The sequence below is a fragment of the Astyanax mexicanus genome, chromosome 3 (assembly GCF_023375975.1).
Source record: "Astyanax mexicanus isolate ESR-SI-001 chromosome 3, AstMex3_surface, whole genome shotgun sequence".
In the NCBI taxonomy this organism is placed as follows: domain Eukaryota; kingdom Metazoa; phylum Chordata; class Actinopteri; order Characiformes; family Acestrorhamphidae; genus Astyanax; species Astyanax mexicanus.
The window spans coordinates 59,447,283-59,460,092 of NC_064410.1; the positions used below are offsets into that span (position 1 = coordinate 59,447,283).

The window sequence follows — 12,810 nt, forward strand, 5'->3', positions numbered from 1 at the left end:
CTGCTGCCTCTGGTACTTGGTGCCTTGATTGTAGGGGTGTCACGATTCTCTTAATTCTCGATTCGATTTTATTTCTGATTTTAGGGTCACGATTCGATTCTCGATTTTTTTTTTTTTTTTTTTATTACAGCAGAGAGGCCTATGCCAGTTTTAGATTAGTCTATGGTCAGTCATTGGTTTGATTAATCAAATTTACAATATCTTATTTCAAAAGGTGGGCTTGATATAAGTGATGCAAAGTGTTACAAGTGATCTGTAATACACCACATTAGGCACTAATGGTCAAATTTAAATAATTTAATTAAGATATATTTGTAATGCCATCTAGTGGCTTTTTTTGGTAGCAGCAGTGTGCACTATTAAAACAGCAATGTGCACTATTAAAATAAATAATAATAAAATACAGGAACAGTCATGTAAAAAATAATAGAACAATTAGAGCCTTAACAAACTGAACTCTATCCTACTATAACATTTAAACATGAAAAATAAGACTCGGTCCCTGAGAATGACAAGTTTTTTTCTTTAATAAAGATATATTATTAACTTTACCTGAGAGAAAGATGCTCCTTAAGGTACCAAAACTATTAACATATTTGAGGCTAGACAAAACAACTGTTATTTTTATATTTTTATATATGTTTTTCTTTAAGAAGATGAGAATGTCCACATTCTCTGGAGAAAGGGCTGCTCTACAGAGCTACAGTGTGCTGCGCCATTTGCGGGAGCGATCATTGATCCTCTTTTTGACTTCGATGCTCGAGACCATGACATAATTTCAATCGATTTTGATGAAATATCGAAATTGTGACACCCCTACTTGACTGTGTGTAAAACATCATGAAATCTAAAGATTATCAAAGGATTTTGGGTCGTAATGTTGGGTTCAGGGTCAGAAAGCTTGGTTTGTGTCTTAGGGGATGGGTCTTCCAGCAGGACAATGACCCCAAACATGCTTCAAAAAGCACCCAGAGATGGATGGAAGTGTCCAAGTGTCCAGATTGACAACACCACTAAAAAGCTATGTATATATATATATTGCTGTTGGGAGAAGGCACCCTACAAATATACGAGAGACCTGGAAAAGTTTGCAAAAGAAGAAAATTCTAGAAATTCTAGTATTTAAAAATGGCACCTACCAGGGGTTCCCATTGGTCTGTTTCTTCAGCAGCAGTAGTTTTTCCTCGCTGGAGAACTGCAGGTCCAGCTCAAAGGAGTTGTTGTCCAGGTCGTGGATGTACTGCTCGATGTTGCTGCTGGATCTCAGTGGGACTAACGTGGCCGGCAGTGAAAGAGCCTGAGAGGAAGTGGACTGCACCACCTCCAGGTTCGTGAACTGGCTCAGGAGGTCATCATACTGCACAACGAGAAAATACACACAGATAATGAACATGGATCCATCATTGAAATGTTACTTTATTTCAGTAATTCAGTTCAAAATGTGAAACTCATATATTATATAGATGTATTACACACACAGAGTGATCTATTTTAAGCTTTTATTTCTTTTATTGTTGATGATTATGGCTTACAGCCAATGAAAACGCAAAAATTGGTGTCTCAGAAAATTAGAATATTATATGAGACTTTTGTTGAAGTGGGCAGTGTGCCAAGTCCTGCTGAAAAATGAAATCTGCATCTCCATAAAAGTTGTCAGTAGCAGAGGAAAGCATGAAGTGCTGTAAGATTTTGTGGGAAAACAAAACTGCACTGACTTTAGACTTGATAATAAAACACAGTGGATCAACACCAGCAGATGACATGTCTCTCCAATATATAAAACCATCACTGATTGGTGGAAACTTCACACTAGACCTCGAGCAGTTTGGACTGTGTGTCTCTCCACTCTTCCTCCAGACTCTGCTCCCTTGATTTACAAATGAAATGTAAAATTTACTGATGATCAGTGATGGTTTGGAGAGACATGTCTGCTATCTGCTGGTGTTGATCCACTGTGTTTTATTATCAAGTCTAAAGTCAGTGCAGTTTTGTTTTCCCACAAAATCTTACAGCACTTCATGCTTCTCTCTGCTACTGACAACTTTTATAGAGATGCGTGATGATTTCATTTTCCAGCAGGACTGGAAACACTTGGGTTTTCATTGGCTGTAAGCCATAATCATTATTATACTGTATGATTACTGGAGTTTTCACTATAAGCCATAACATTAACACAATTTCCTACCGTATACTGTCAATCTTAAAAGCTTTATTAGACTGTAGTTCTGTATCCGTTTCTCTGTATACTTTATTACTATTCTCCCTTCACCTTGTTCTTCAATACTTAGGCAGTGTCCAGTGTAGGGCTGCGACTAATGATTACTTTAGTGGTGGTCTAATCTAAGATTATATTTCTCATAGGAAGTTAAAATAGCGATCCATGAAACACAAATATGAAACTTGAAGAAGCTTAAGAACAATAAATCGCAATTACAATAAATGTAACTAATTAAATTATACAAGTAACATGGATGGATGGATGGATGGATGCTTTATTGATCCCCAAGGGGAAGTTCTAAAATGTACAGTACCAGTGAAAAGTTTGGGCACATCACAAATTTAGCGTTTTTTCATTATTTAAAATCTAAATAATTACTTTATTGTAGATTATACTCCAGACATCCAAACTGTGACACAAAACATTACATCTAAGAACTTATTAATAAATAAATAATTTTTTTAGGCTTTTTCAGGCTTTCACTGCAGCCTGTTTCAGTTTATTTTGGGGGGTTACTCCCTTCAGTCTCCTCTTTAGTTTGAGTACTGTGAGGAAATGTGGGAATTCAGCAACTTTAATAGAAACTAATAGTATTCACAATCTCCAATTTTAATCCTGTGAAATTACTGAAATCAGACATTAATTCTGTAATACAACTACTTAAACCAGGGGTGTCCAAACTTTTTTTTGTTGGGGGCCAGAAGGAGAAATATATATAAAGTCACGGGCCACAGACTCATAACAACAAATAATGAAATATACCACTTTAAATAATACATTTTCCTAATTACTTTCATTTACACACCATTTACTTTACTTACTCTTTATCTATTTACTTAATCTTAATCTTTATCTATCTTTGACAGTGTTGTCTAAACTAAGATTTTTCTAATTGATGTTTTATTTCATGATGTCTCTTAATATTAAACTCCTTAATTACGGCAACTTTTAGACTCTTTGGCCATTTTTTCTGCGCTACAACTTCACCCTCTCTGCTTTTAGACTGTTTGGCCTGTTTTTCTGCACTAAAATTGCGCACCCTCTCCGCTTTTAGACTCTTTTACTCCGTTTTTCTGCGCTAGAAATGCGCACTCTCTCCGCTTTTAGACTCTTTTTCCCCGTTTTTCTGAGCTAGAAATGCGCACTCTCTCCGCTTTTAGATTCTTTGGCCCGTTTTTCTGCGCTAGAAATGCGCACCCTCTCCGCTTTTAGACTCTTTGGCCCGATTTCCTGCGCTAAAACTGCACACTCTCTCTGCTTTTAGACTCATGGGCCCGTTTTTCTGCGCTACAACTGCGCACTCTCTCCGCTTTTAGACTCTTTGGCCCGTTTGTCTGCGCTACAACTGAGCACCCTCTCCGCTTTTAGACTCTTTGGCCCGTTTTTTCTGCGCTAAAACTGCGCACTCTCTCCGCTTTTAGACTCTTTGGCCCGTTTTTCTGTGCTACAACTTCACCCTCTCCACTTTTAGACTCTTTGGCCTGTTTTTCTGCGCTACAACTGCGCACTCTCTCTGCTTTTAGACTCTTTGGCCCGTTTGTCTGCGCTACAACTGAGCAGCCTCTCCGCTTTTAGACTCTTTGGCCCGTTTCTGACACCTAGTGTTCAAACTTTGAATCTCACATTATAAAAACCTGCTTAACAGCGGGCCAACTTTCATTCTATTTCTAAAATACCTCGCGGGTAGTTTGGACACCCCTGACTTAAACTGAGGATTTTATTATCTGAAATTCTGACCTCTTTTAGTCTGAGACCACTGTCAGGCCATTTAAAAATATAAGAAAGTTTTTTTAAGAACATGTTTTTCTTTTAAAGAATACCAGTTCTCAGAATTGTTCTTTAGAGAAAAGTTATGGGAATAAATGAACAAACAAAAATCTGTTTCAGACATGAAAAGACTTTCATGTTTCATGTTCATGGATCTGCCCTCTACTGTTTATGTGTAGAACATTTTCTGCCGCAGTGAAAAATAAGCATTACTTGGAAAACTCTGCCCTGCGTTTACATGAAATCTAACACGCTCACGTTTCCGTAGTACTCCTCATCGTCCTCGGCCATGGCCGGCAGGTAGGGGGTGAGTTTGGGAGGAGTCTGCAGGTGGAGGTTCTCCCACGAGACGCCCTCGAAGAATGGATGAGCTCTCAGTGGATTGTACCCTCCCATCTCCTCACAACCTAGCCGCTTAGTAGCGTCTGAGCACTGAGACATAAAAAAAGCATTATTCAGACAATTAATATCACAAAACATGCATTTATTTAGTGCATCTTTTAAAATAATTTGTATTAAACTATGCATATTTAGTTTTATGCTTAAAAAGAGTTCCCCTTTTAAAGGAAAAGCAGAACTGACACACCTTCATATTCAATGTTATTTGTTTTTAGTTTTTTCCTACACTGTAAATGAATAGTGAAGTGATCTATCAGACTATGAAGGAACACATAAGGAATCATGTAGTAACTTAAAAATAGTGTTAAACAAACCAAATACTAGCTGTTAACTTGTTGTTTCTTAGACTGGTAACTCTGATAAACGTATCCTGTACAACAGAGGAAACTCTTGCTCTTCCTTTCCTGGGGTGGTCCTGATGAGGGCCATTTTAATCATGTAGTAACTTGAAAGTGTTAAACAAACCAAAATACTGTGTGAAGCATTTAGGTGCTCTTATCTAGGAAGCTGTTAACTTATCCTGTACAACAGAGGAAACTCTTGCTCTTCCTTTCCTGGGGCGGTCCTGATGAGTGCCAGTTCCATCATCATAACGATTTTGATGGTCTTTGTGGCGACTGCACTTAAGAAGTCATTTTTTTTCTTTATTTAGTTGAGTAGTTGTTGCTTCTCATAATCTGGATTAGAACATTACTCAAAAATTCACTATTCACTGTATACCTGTAACTCTACCTCTTCACTACTTTACAACTGATGCTCTTAAACACATTAAAAGAAAAGAAATTCAAGCAATTAACTCTTGATGAGTTCAGCACAGCTGTTAACTGAAAGCCTGAATTCCAGGTGACTCTACCTCATAAAGCTGACTGAGAAAATCCAGCAGAGATGTGCTGTCTGTTTCTAAACAAGAGATGCTACTTTGAAGAATCTAAAATATAAAACATATTCTTGTTTGGTTTACACTTTTTTTCTTCATAGTTTGGATGACTTAAGTATTAATCTACAATACAGAACATTTTAAAATAATAAGAAAACACAGAATTTAAGGTGTGTCCAAACTTTTCTAGAGAAAGCCTTTTGAGATTAATTTTCATGGCTAATTCAGCAGAATATGGAAGCGAGGACAAGCACACGCCTCCGCCCACACATTCCTGCTTTCCTGGTTTAACTGTAAAGCGACGCAGATACACAAATGTGCACAAGTATTAACACGCACAACGCCGTAGGCCACTTGCTCAGGTTATGCTGATTCACGCTCCTCCCCTTTTTCAGCGACATGGAGCCCTATTGTACACTCTGTGCAAGGCACGTTGTGATGCTTATTGCTATCTTACACCCCGTCAACAGTCTATTTTCATGCTTTATCCCCGCGCTGTTAAAATAGTATTGGAGTTTAGGAATAAATCTACACTGATGGTTTTGTGTGGTCTGGAGGTGAGGTTTGTTCAGGTACATTTTTGGTGTGTTTCTATCTTGCCGGTGGGTTATAGAGGTGCTCCACTGACTGATAAAAACCCTGACAACAGTCAACAGTCTGCCTTCCTCAACACGTGTACACGCTAGAGTTGCACGGTGTACCGAAGATTCGATTCTTTTTCGATACTACGTCATCACAAACAATTCGGTTCTTTAGCGTTCGATGCTTTCGATACTGGATATAGCCCAGTCACTAGCTTCAAATGAGTCAAATTAGTAGGCGCGATTTGATTCATTTCATAAGAAAACTGATTCACACCGCAGCAGTCGGTGTGGCAGGATTCAGATAAACTTAGTGTTCTGAACAAATGAATCGTTTCACGTGTGAATCGATTCATTTGACTCGATTGAGAGCGACACACGCACGCGCAAGCCAGCAGAGCAGCAGCGAGTGTAGAATGGCGACGGCTAAAATAACAGATGTCTCTCGTCCGCGACTTGTGGACAAAACGGGCGCGAGGAGTGAAGTGTGGGAAAATAGTCTGAGATGTAGGCATCTGTTTTTTATTTATATTTTTATTTTTTAATAAAATAACGAAAACTGAAAGTGAAACTAAACTAATATATTCATAAGCGCTGTTTTCACTACCGCAGTTGTACAGCGGGGGGTGTTGTGCCGATTCTGTCCGCGAAGCGGGAGTCGGATTCAGTAGCGGATTCGGCACAAGCGCGGCGGCACCTCGCGCTCCGCGGTGTTAGTTGTAAGCGCTCGCGCTAGCCGCAAAATACGACAGAAAACACTGAGGGAGCTGCAGAGTTATGTGTGGGATTAGAATATGAGCACGAGGAGATAAAAGAACCTTTACCTGTGAGTAGCTCACATCAGAACACGCAAATCTCTCTCTCTCACTCTCGCTCTCTCACTCTTTCTCTCTCTCGCTCGTGAACGCCTCCGCGTTTGACTTGCAGCATTGTGTGTAGCTGTTCTTAAAAATCATTTTAATTAAATAATAGTTCTATGCTTCTATGTTACAGTATTATTTAACATAATTCTGATCATATTTCGCTCATTCATTTAGCAGACAAGCACCCTGATCTCTACAAAGAGCTGATAAGTCGACAGGTTAGTGGAGTTAGTCAAGATACACTCTGTCTGTAGCTTTACTAAGATTTACTAGCGACTGCTAGTAAATCACGTTAACATGGAGAGGAGTGTGCAGGAGTTTTGTTTTGGACCCGTGGTTTTCTCTGTTTCTCCATTATCCCATTGGCTGTGAAACATGAACTCAAGATGTTCACGTTTTCGCGTTTCCATCGCAAATCTGTGGTCAGGCACGTAGCCTGCTTGATCGTTACACTGAACATGGGCTTATTAAAAACGGTAAACGGTTGATTAATAAAACGGAGCAGTGAGTGTTAAAATGAACATAACATTGTAATGTTCTTCTGTCTCTTTATTTTCCTTATTCAGAACTTAACTTCTGCCCGCCCGTCAGGTTCACATAGTCAGGCTACCATTACCTCTGGTTTTAGTTTTAGTTTTTAGGAAGTGTTTAGATAATTATGTTATAGTTAAGGTTATAATAACGAAACTTGTTTTTTGTTCAGATGTTTCATTTTAGAATAAAAACGTTTGCACTGATTGTTCAGTGTTCAATCCAGTTCAGTCAAAAATAAACATTTTATGTTCAGATATTTTTATTGTTTTTTTTTCTTCCAAGTATCGTTTTGGTATCAAGAATCGTGATACTACAGTTGGTATCGGTATCGAAGTCAAAATTTTGGTATCGTGACAACCCTAGTACACGCACACTTATTAAACACACATAAATAAATGCACTGCAGAGCACAAATACAGCTTTTAACTCAACAATAAACAGAATAAAGAATAAAATAACACTGCTGTTCCCTTAAATGAGCGGCTGGTGCATCTTCACAGTGTGAACGGCCAGGTCAGTATCTTAAGATACGAACGTGCCAAAGTCAGAGCTCGCCTGCCTCTTAAAGGGAGTGACAACTGTCACACTGATTGGTTTATTTCACATTACGCCCAAAACACAACCACAATTATTCGACATAATTGTCAATGTCCGTCATTTAAATTTGTCGACTAATCGTTAATTTGTAACAGTACCGCATTTAGGTTACACTTAACTTAGTCTGTGTCTTTAAAAGTGCCCAAACACAACAGATCACATATTTGTTCTCTAAATATTAGTACTTTCCACATTTAAACAACATTTTTAAATGATTTTTAAATCTCATGTTTAGCTGGTTCTATCATTTTTACAGATGGAGGACATAGCAGAAATAATCACTAATCGACTAATAGAAAAAAAATCATTAGATTAGTCGACTACTAAAATAAATCATCAGTTGCAGCCCTAATAAGACAATGAGTACATGCTTTTTATGCATTTCGAGTCGAGCAAGGCTTATTTTTGGCGTCCTTAATAGCAAAGACAAACAGACATGCCCTAAGTGGGGTTATGCAATTCGCAATTGACCAGAGTGCTATAGATTGCTAAAATAGGGCCCTAAGACTTGATATTTATTTGCAAATCCTTACCAATCACAACTCACTAAACTCACTGCAGCCTCTTCAGTGGGTGTTTGTTTTGGGGTGTTACTCCCTTCAGTCTCCTCTTTAGCAGGTTCCTTTTAAAAAGTTTCTATCTTCTGAACTTAGCTTAACTTCAAATAAAAACTGAAATGTTGATCTTTCGTCTTATATTATTCTTTTAATATCAAACCCAAACGTTTTCAGTCTACAGCAGAAATAAAGGCATGGACATCACTGTTCCAGTACTTTAGGAGGGGACTCTATCTTAGTATTGATGTCATTGATGAATTTAACATTTTCTTGATTTTCTTGTGCATTTTTACACCAAACCCATATTTGGCTGATCAACAGATGAAGTCAAACTCACTAAAAGCTTCTCCACCAGGTCCTTTGCTTTGGGGAAGAATTTCTCAGGAAAGTCGTACTCCAGCTTTATTATCTTCTGGAATATCAAGTACTCGTTCCTGTTAAAAAGACAAAAAAACACAACAAAAACAAGCACATGAAACTCTCTCTCTCTCTCTCTCTCTCTCTCTCTTTCTCTCTCACACACACACACACACACAAAATAACACTGAGCCGTGCTGAGCTCTGTTTAAAGCCTGGGTTTAATGAATGGGTGAACATCGGGTCACATGGCTGCGAGTGTTGTGTTTTTAACGGCCGGTCGAGACAATCTGCTGGTTGTAGTGTAACCATGAGGCGAGCAGGTCACGTGACTCAGCATGGTTGGGGTTTTCTCAGAGCCTTCAGACTCACTACACAAACAAGTCATAAACACCAAAGCCATTACTTCCTGTTATTTCACACCATGTTTCATATTCAAAAAAGAAGAGAAGAAATGCAGTGATAACAACAACGGCCCCTTTCTGACACCGCGGTGCCCCGAGCACAGAGTCAACACACACACTGTAAACCCACTTTTATTTTGCATCTTGTTTGTTTTTGCTGTTATATATTTTTTATATAAATCTTTAATTTGCTATTTTACAATTTTTTATACATTCTTGGTCATTTATTTTAGCTTTAATTTTCAAATTGTATTGTTTCTGACTCTGGAGAAATTGCACCTTAATTCCGTTATACTTGGTATAATTACAAATAAAGATATTATATTCTATATTCTATTCCATACGCTGTTTAAACTTAAATAAATTAAGTCTGTTTTACATAAAACTGGACATAACTCAACTATTTTGAGTTAAGTGAACATTTGTGGGCACATATACATTTAAACAGAGATATAATAACTGAGTTTAGTCTGTTTCCATTGGCAGCTTCCTTCCCATTGGCTTCTGACACAGTTCTCTCTATTTGCATAATGGGTGTGTCCTCCAGTTTCTGACTAACACTCACCATCAGTGTGTAGTCATTCCTCCCCCGGGCTACCTTTAGTAAACTTGTAGATCATATATTACGATTAACTGCTTGGTCTCTGTGTTGTAGGCTGGAAGAACAAGCAGCATCATTTTCTGAGTTGCTATAGTAACTCTGTGTAATTCTGTGTTGCTGTGCTCTCAATACTGTTCACTCTATAGCTAATTGATGTTAAATGAATTAATGATTTTGAGGAAAGACTGCTAATGTAAGTTTCTTTATCTATTGCATCCTGTTAAGAGTCTATTTTAATTCAACTTAACTTTGATCTCATTGTTTATTTCGATTTTTTTGTGGTGCCTCTTAAATTTAGAACTTTTGACTATAAAAACAGCTACAGTTTTTTTTTTTGCACTATAAGGCGCACTGGATCATAAGGCACACCATAAATAGACATCTATTATCTGGTCTATTTTCATACATACTCATGCACTGGATTATATGGTGCATTTTAAGCAACACTATTAAGAAACAAGGGTGTCGCCATATTTTCCTTCTAATTCAGCAGGTCTCGCTGCTGGGTGGTGTTAAGTAAAGTAAAGCTAAGTTAAGTAAACAAAACTGTAATACACAAGCACTGGATGTTAATTTACACAGATTTCTCTTCTAAAAATGTTTATTTGGGTTACTAAAGATCTTCCACTTATTTACAGTAAGATTAGATTCCATTAGACCCAGATTTCCACTAAGGCTTGGTGCAGCATCAGCATTAGCATTAGCAGCTAACTGCTAGTGATAGCTGTGATTAGCACTAGTAAATGCCGCCCGACAGCTCTACACTAAGGAACCCTGAATGTTTCGGCAAGCCAAGGCGCTATCAGCTAGCTGTTCTTTAAATGTAGCTTGTTTTAACACGGTAAACACGCAGACTACAGTCTAATATACTAGTCTCTAAACTGCGTAAGAGCTAGCACTTACCTTAGTTAGCGGCTAATGCTAATACTGCTCTAGCAGTGCTAGCCGGGGGTAGCAGCAGGCTACAGGCAGATAATATACGCCTCTGAACTGCAAAAGAGCTAGTGCTTAGTGCGGTTGGTGGCTAATGCTAATACTGCTCCAGCCTTGGAGCTGGAGAAACTTAGCAGAGTGGTTTTACTGCTTCTTTAATATATGACTGGTAGAATTCATACATAAAGCGCACCAGATTATAAGACGCGCTGATGATTTTCGGGAAAATTAAAGGATTTTAAGTGTGCTTTATAGTGCGAAAAATATGGTACTATAGTTACTCTAATACCTAAAAAGTTGTGTTTCAGATAAACCACATTTTGAGTGTAAGTTTTTGTGGTTTGTCTGTTGAACGTAAAGATAAATGTTTGTTTAACTCCATACAGTATTATAAATTACTTAATTCATAACTTCATTCGTTTGAGACAACGAATTATCTCAAATGATTTGAGTAGACTTAACTCATTAGGGTTTACAATGCTGCTTGATACACTGAAGTGATGTTGATTTTAAAAGAAAAAGGGTAAAGAAAGGCTTACGCTGCTCTGAAGGGAGGCAACCCGGCCACCAGCTGATACACAATACAGCCTAATGCCCACAGGTCTGAACTGGAAGCACAGAAAAGAGGAAATTAAACACAAAGAAGCATTTTTAATAGCCTAAACCTGATTTAAATGCGCATAGAAAACACATTTAAGAGCAGAATCCAAGCTGAAAAATTTGGAGATTTGAGATTATTATAAAATATAATGTGTATATATTGTACATTCCATTTTTGGCTCATTTTCAGAATACTGTGCCTTTTGGTGTTTCATAACTTTAATAAAAATACATTTACAAGATTTCAGACTACACACAATTCATGTTTTTCATCTTAATTGCTTTTTTTTTTTTGCTTTTAATTTCCTGTCATGCACTTGTCCACACTGTTATGGCAAGCTGCACAACAGGATGGACAATTTTAGCAAAATTTGGAATTTTTATTTAAAAAAATAATAATAATGTGGTTGAGATAGAGTTGCAGACATACTCAATTGTTCATGGTTTAATAGTGACTGTTTGTTCTTGCTTTGTTACAAAGATACATTTAGATTTTGTTATTTTATTTATTTTATTAATGTAATATTTTATTGCAACAGGGTGGACAAAATTAGCTTTGCCTGTTTAAACTCAGTATGGAGAAAATATGGGAAATATTAAGTGAAATATTAAAATATGAAATATAATATCATTCATTAATGCTGAACATGAAGCATAAAGTGTCCTGTCACTGTGTGATGTCACTGATGTCAATCAAAGGTTACTTTCTTAAAGGGACGGGGTTATCCCGAGATGATGTCAGTAATTATGTCTGATTTATATAAAAAAAACATCTTTCATTTATTTATTTTATTTATTTAATGTCTTTAATAACAAATAGAGAAAATTGTATAAAATGTACAGAATAACAAAAAAAGTGAAGTAAAGGGTAAAATTACTTTTTATTTCGTATAAAAATGTAATGTTATGTTTAAACTATTAAACTATACTGTAACACAAAAAGCAAGTTATACTGAAATTGATTAAATTTTTTCCACCTTATATTTCAACCTGTGCTGAATTTTTTAGTTTTAAAATGTACCTTTTACACGCTGATTTTTTAGTCAGCAGCTCAGGAGAAACGTACTGCGCTGTCCCGACGAAAGAGTTTGCTCTGGCTAGAAAAAAAAAAGACAAAAAATATATATCTTTATAAAAAATACTAATAGGACTAATCACAATAACATAACATTAAAAAAAATACAATTTAAACAGAGAGAGGACAAGAGAGAGAGAGGAGTACTGAGCGTTAGTCATGAGATTTAATCTATAGTCTATTAATTAAAACAATATATACAATTAATCACAACATCATTTTGTAAATCACGATTAATCACACTTTGTCATCTTAATTTAATAATGGTGCAAAAGGGAATTCAATTTTAAATTCGTTTCAATCATTAAAAAAAACAATTAACCACAACAATATTATCCGATTAACTATGATTAAAACATGATTAAAATTTAAACAGAGAGAAAGAAAAAGCGAGAGAGTGAGAGAGACATAGGCAGAGAAAGAGGCACAGAAAGAGAGAGAGACTTA

General features: G+C 36.9%; 1 protein-coding gene across 1 annotated transcript in view; it reads right to left on the minus strand.

The window, feature by feature from the left end:
- Positions 1-12,810, minus strand: part of pdpk1a (3-phosphoinositide dependent protein kinase 1a) — a 34,206-nt gene that overhangs the window by 4,204 nt on the left and 17,192 nt on the right. Inside the window, exons 7-11 of the mRNA XM_022666654.2 lie at positions 12,310-12,385; positions 11,228-11,296; positions 8,731-8,827; positions 4,244-4,417; positions 1,140-1,357 (exon numbers count right to left, since the gene is read on the minus strand). Coding sequence (XP_022522375.2) covers positions 1,140-1,357; positions 4,244-4,417; positions 8,731-8,827; positions 11,228-11,296; positions 12,310-12,385 — 634 coding nt within the window. The remainder of the gene's footprint in view (positions 1-1,139; positions 1,358-4,243; positions 4,418-8,730; positions 8,828-11,227; positions 11,297-12,309; positions 12,386-12,810) is intronic.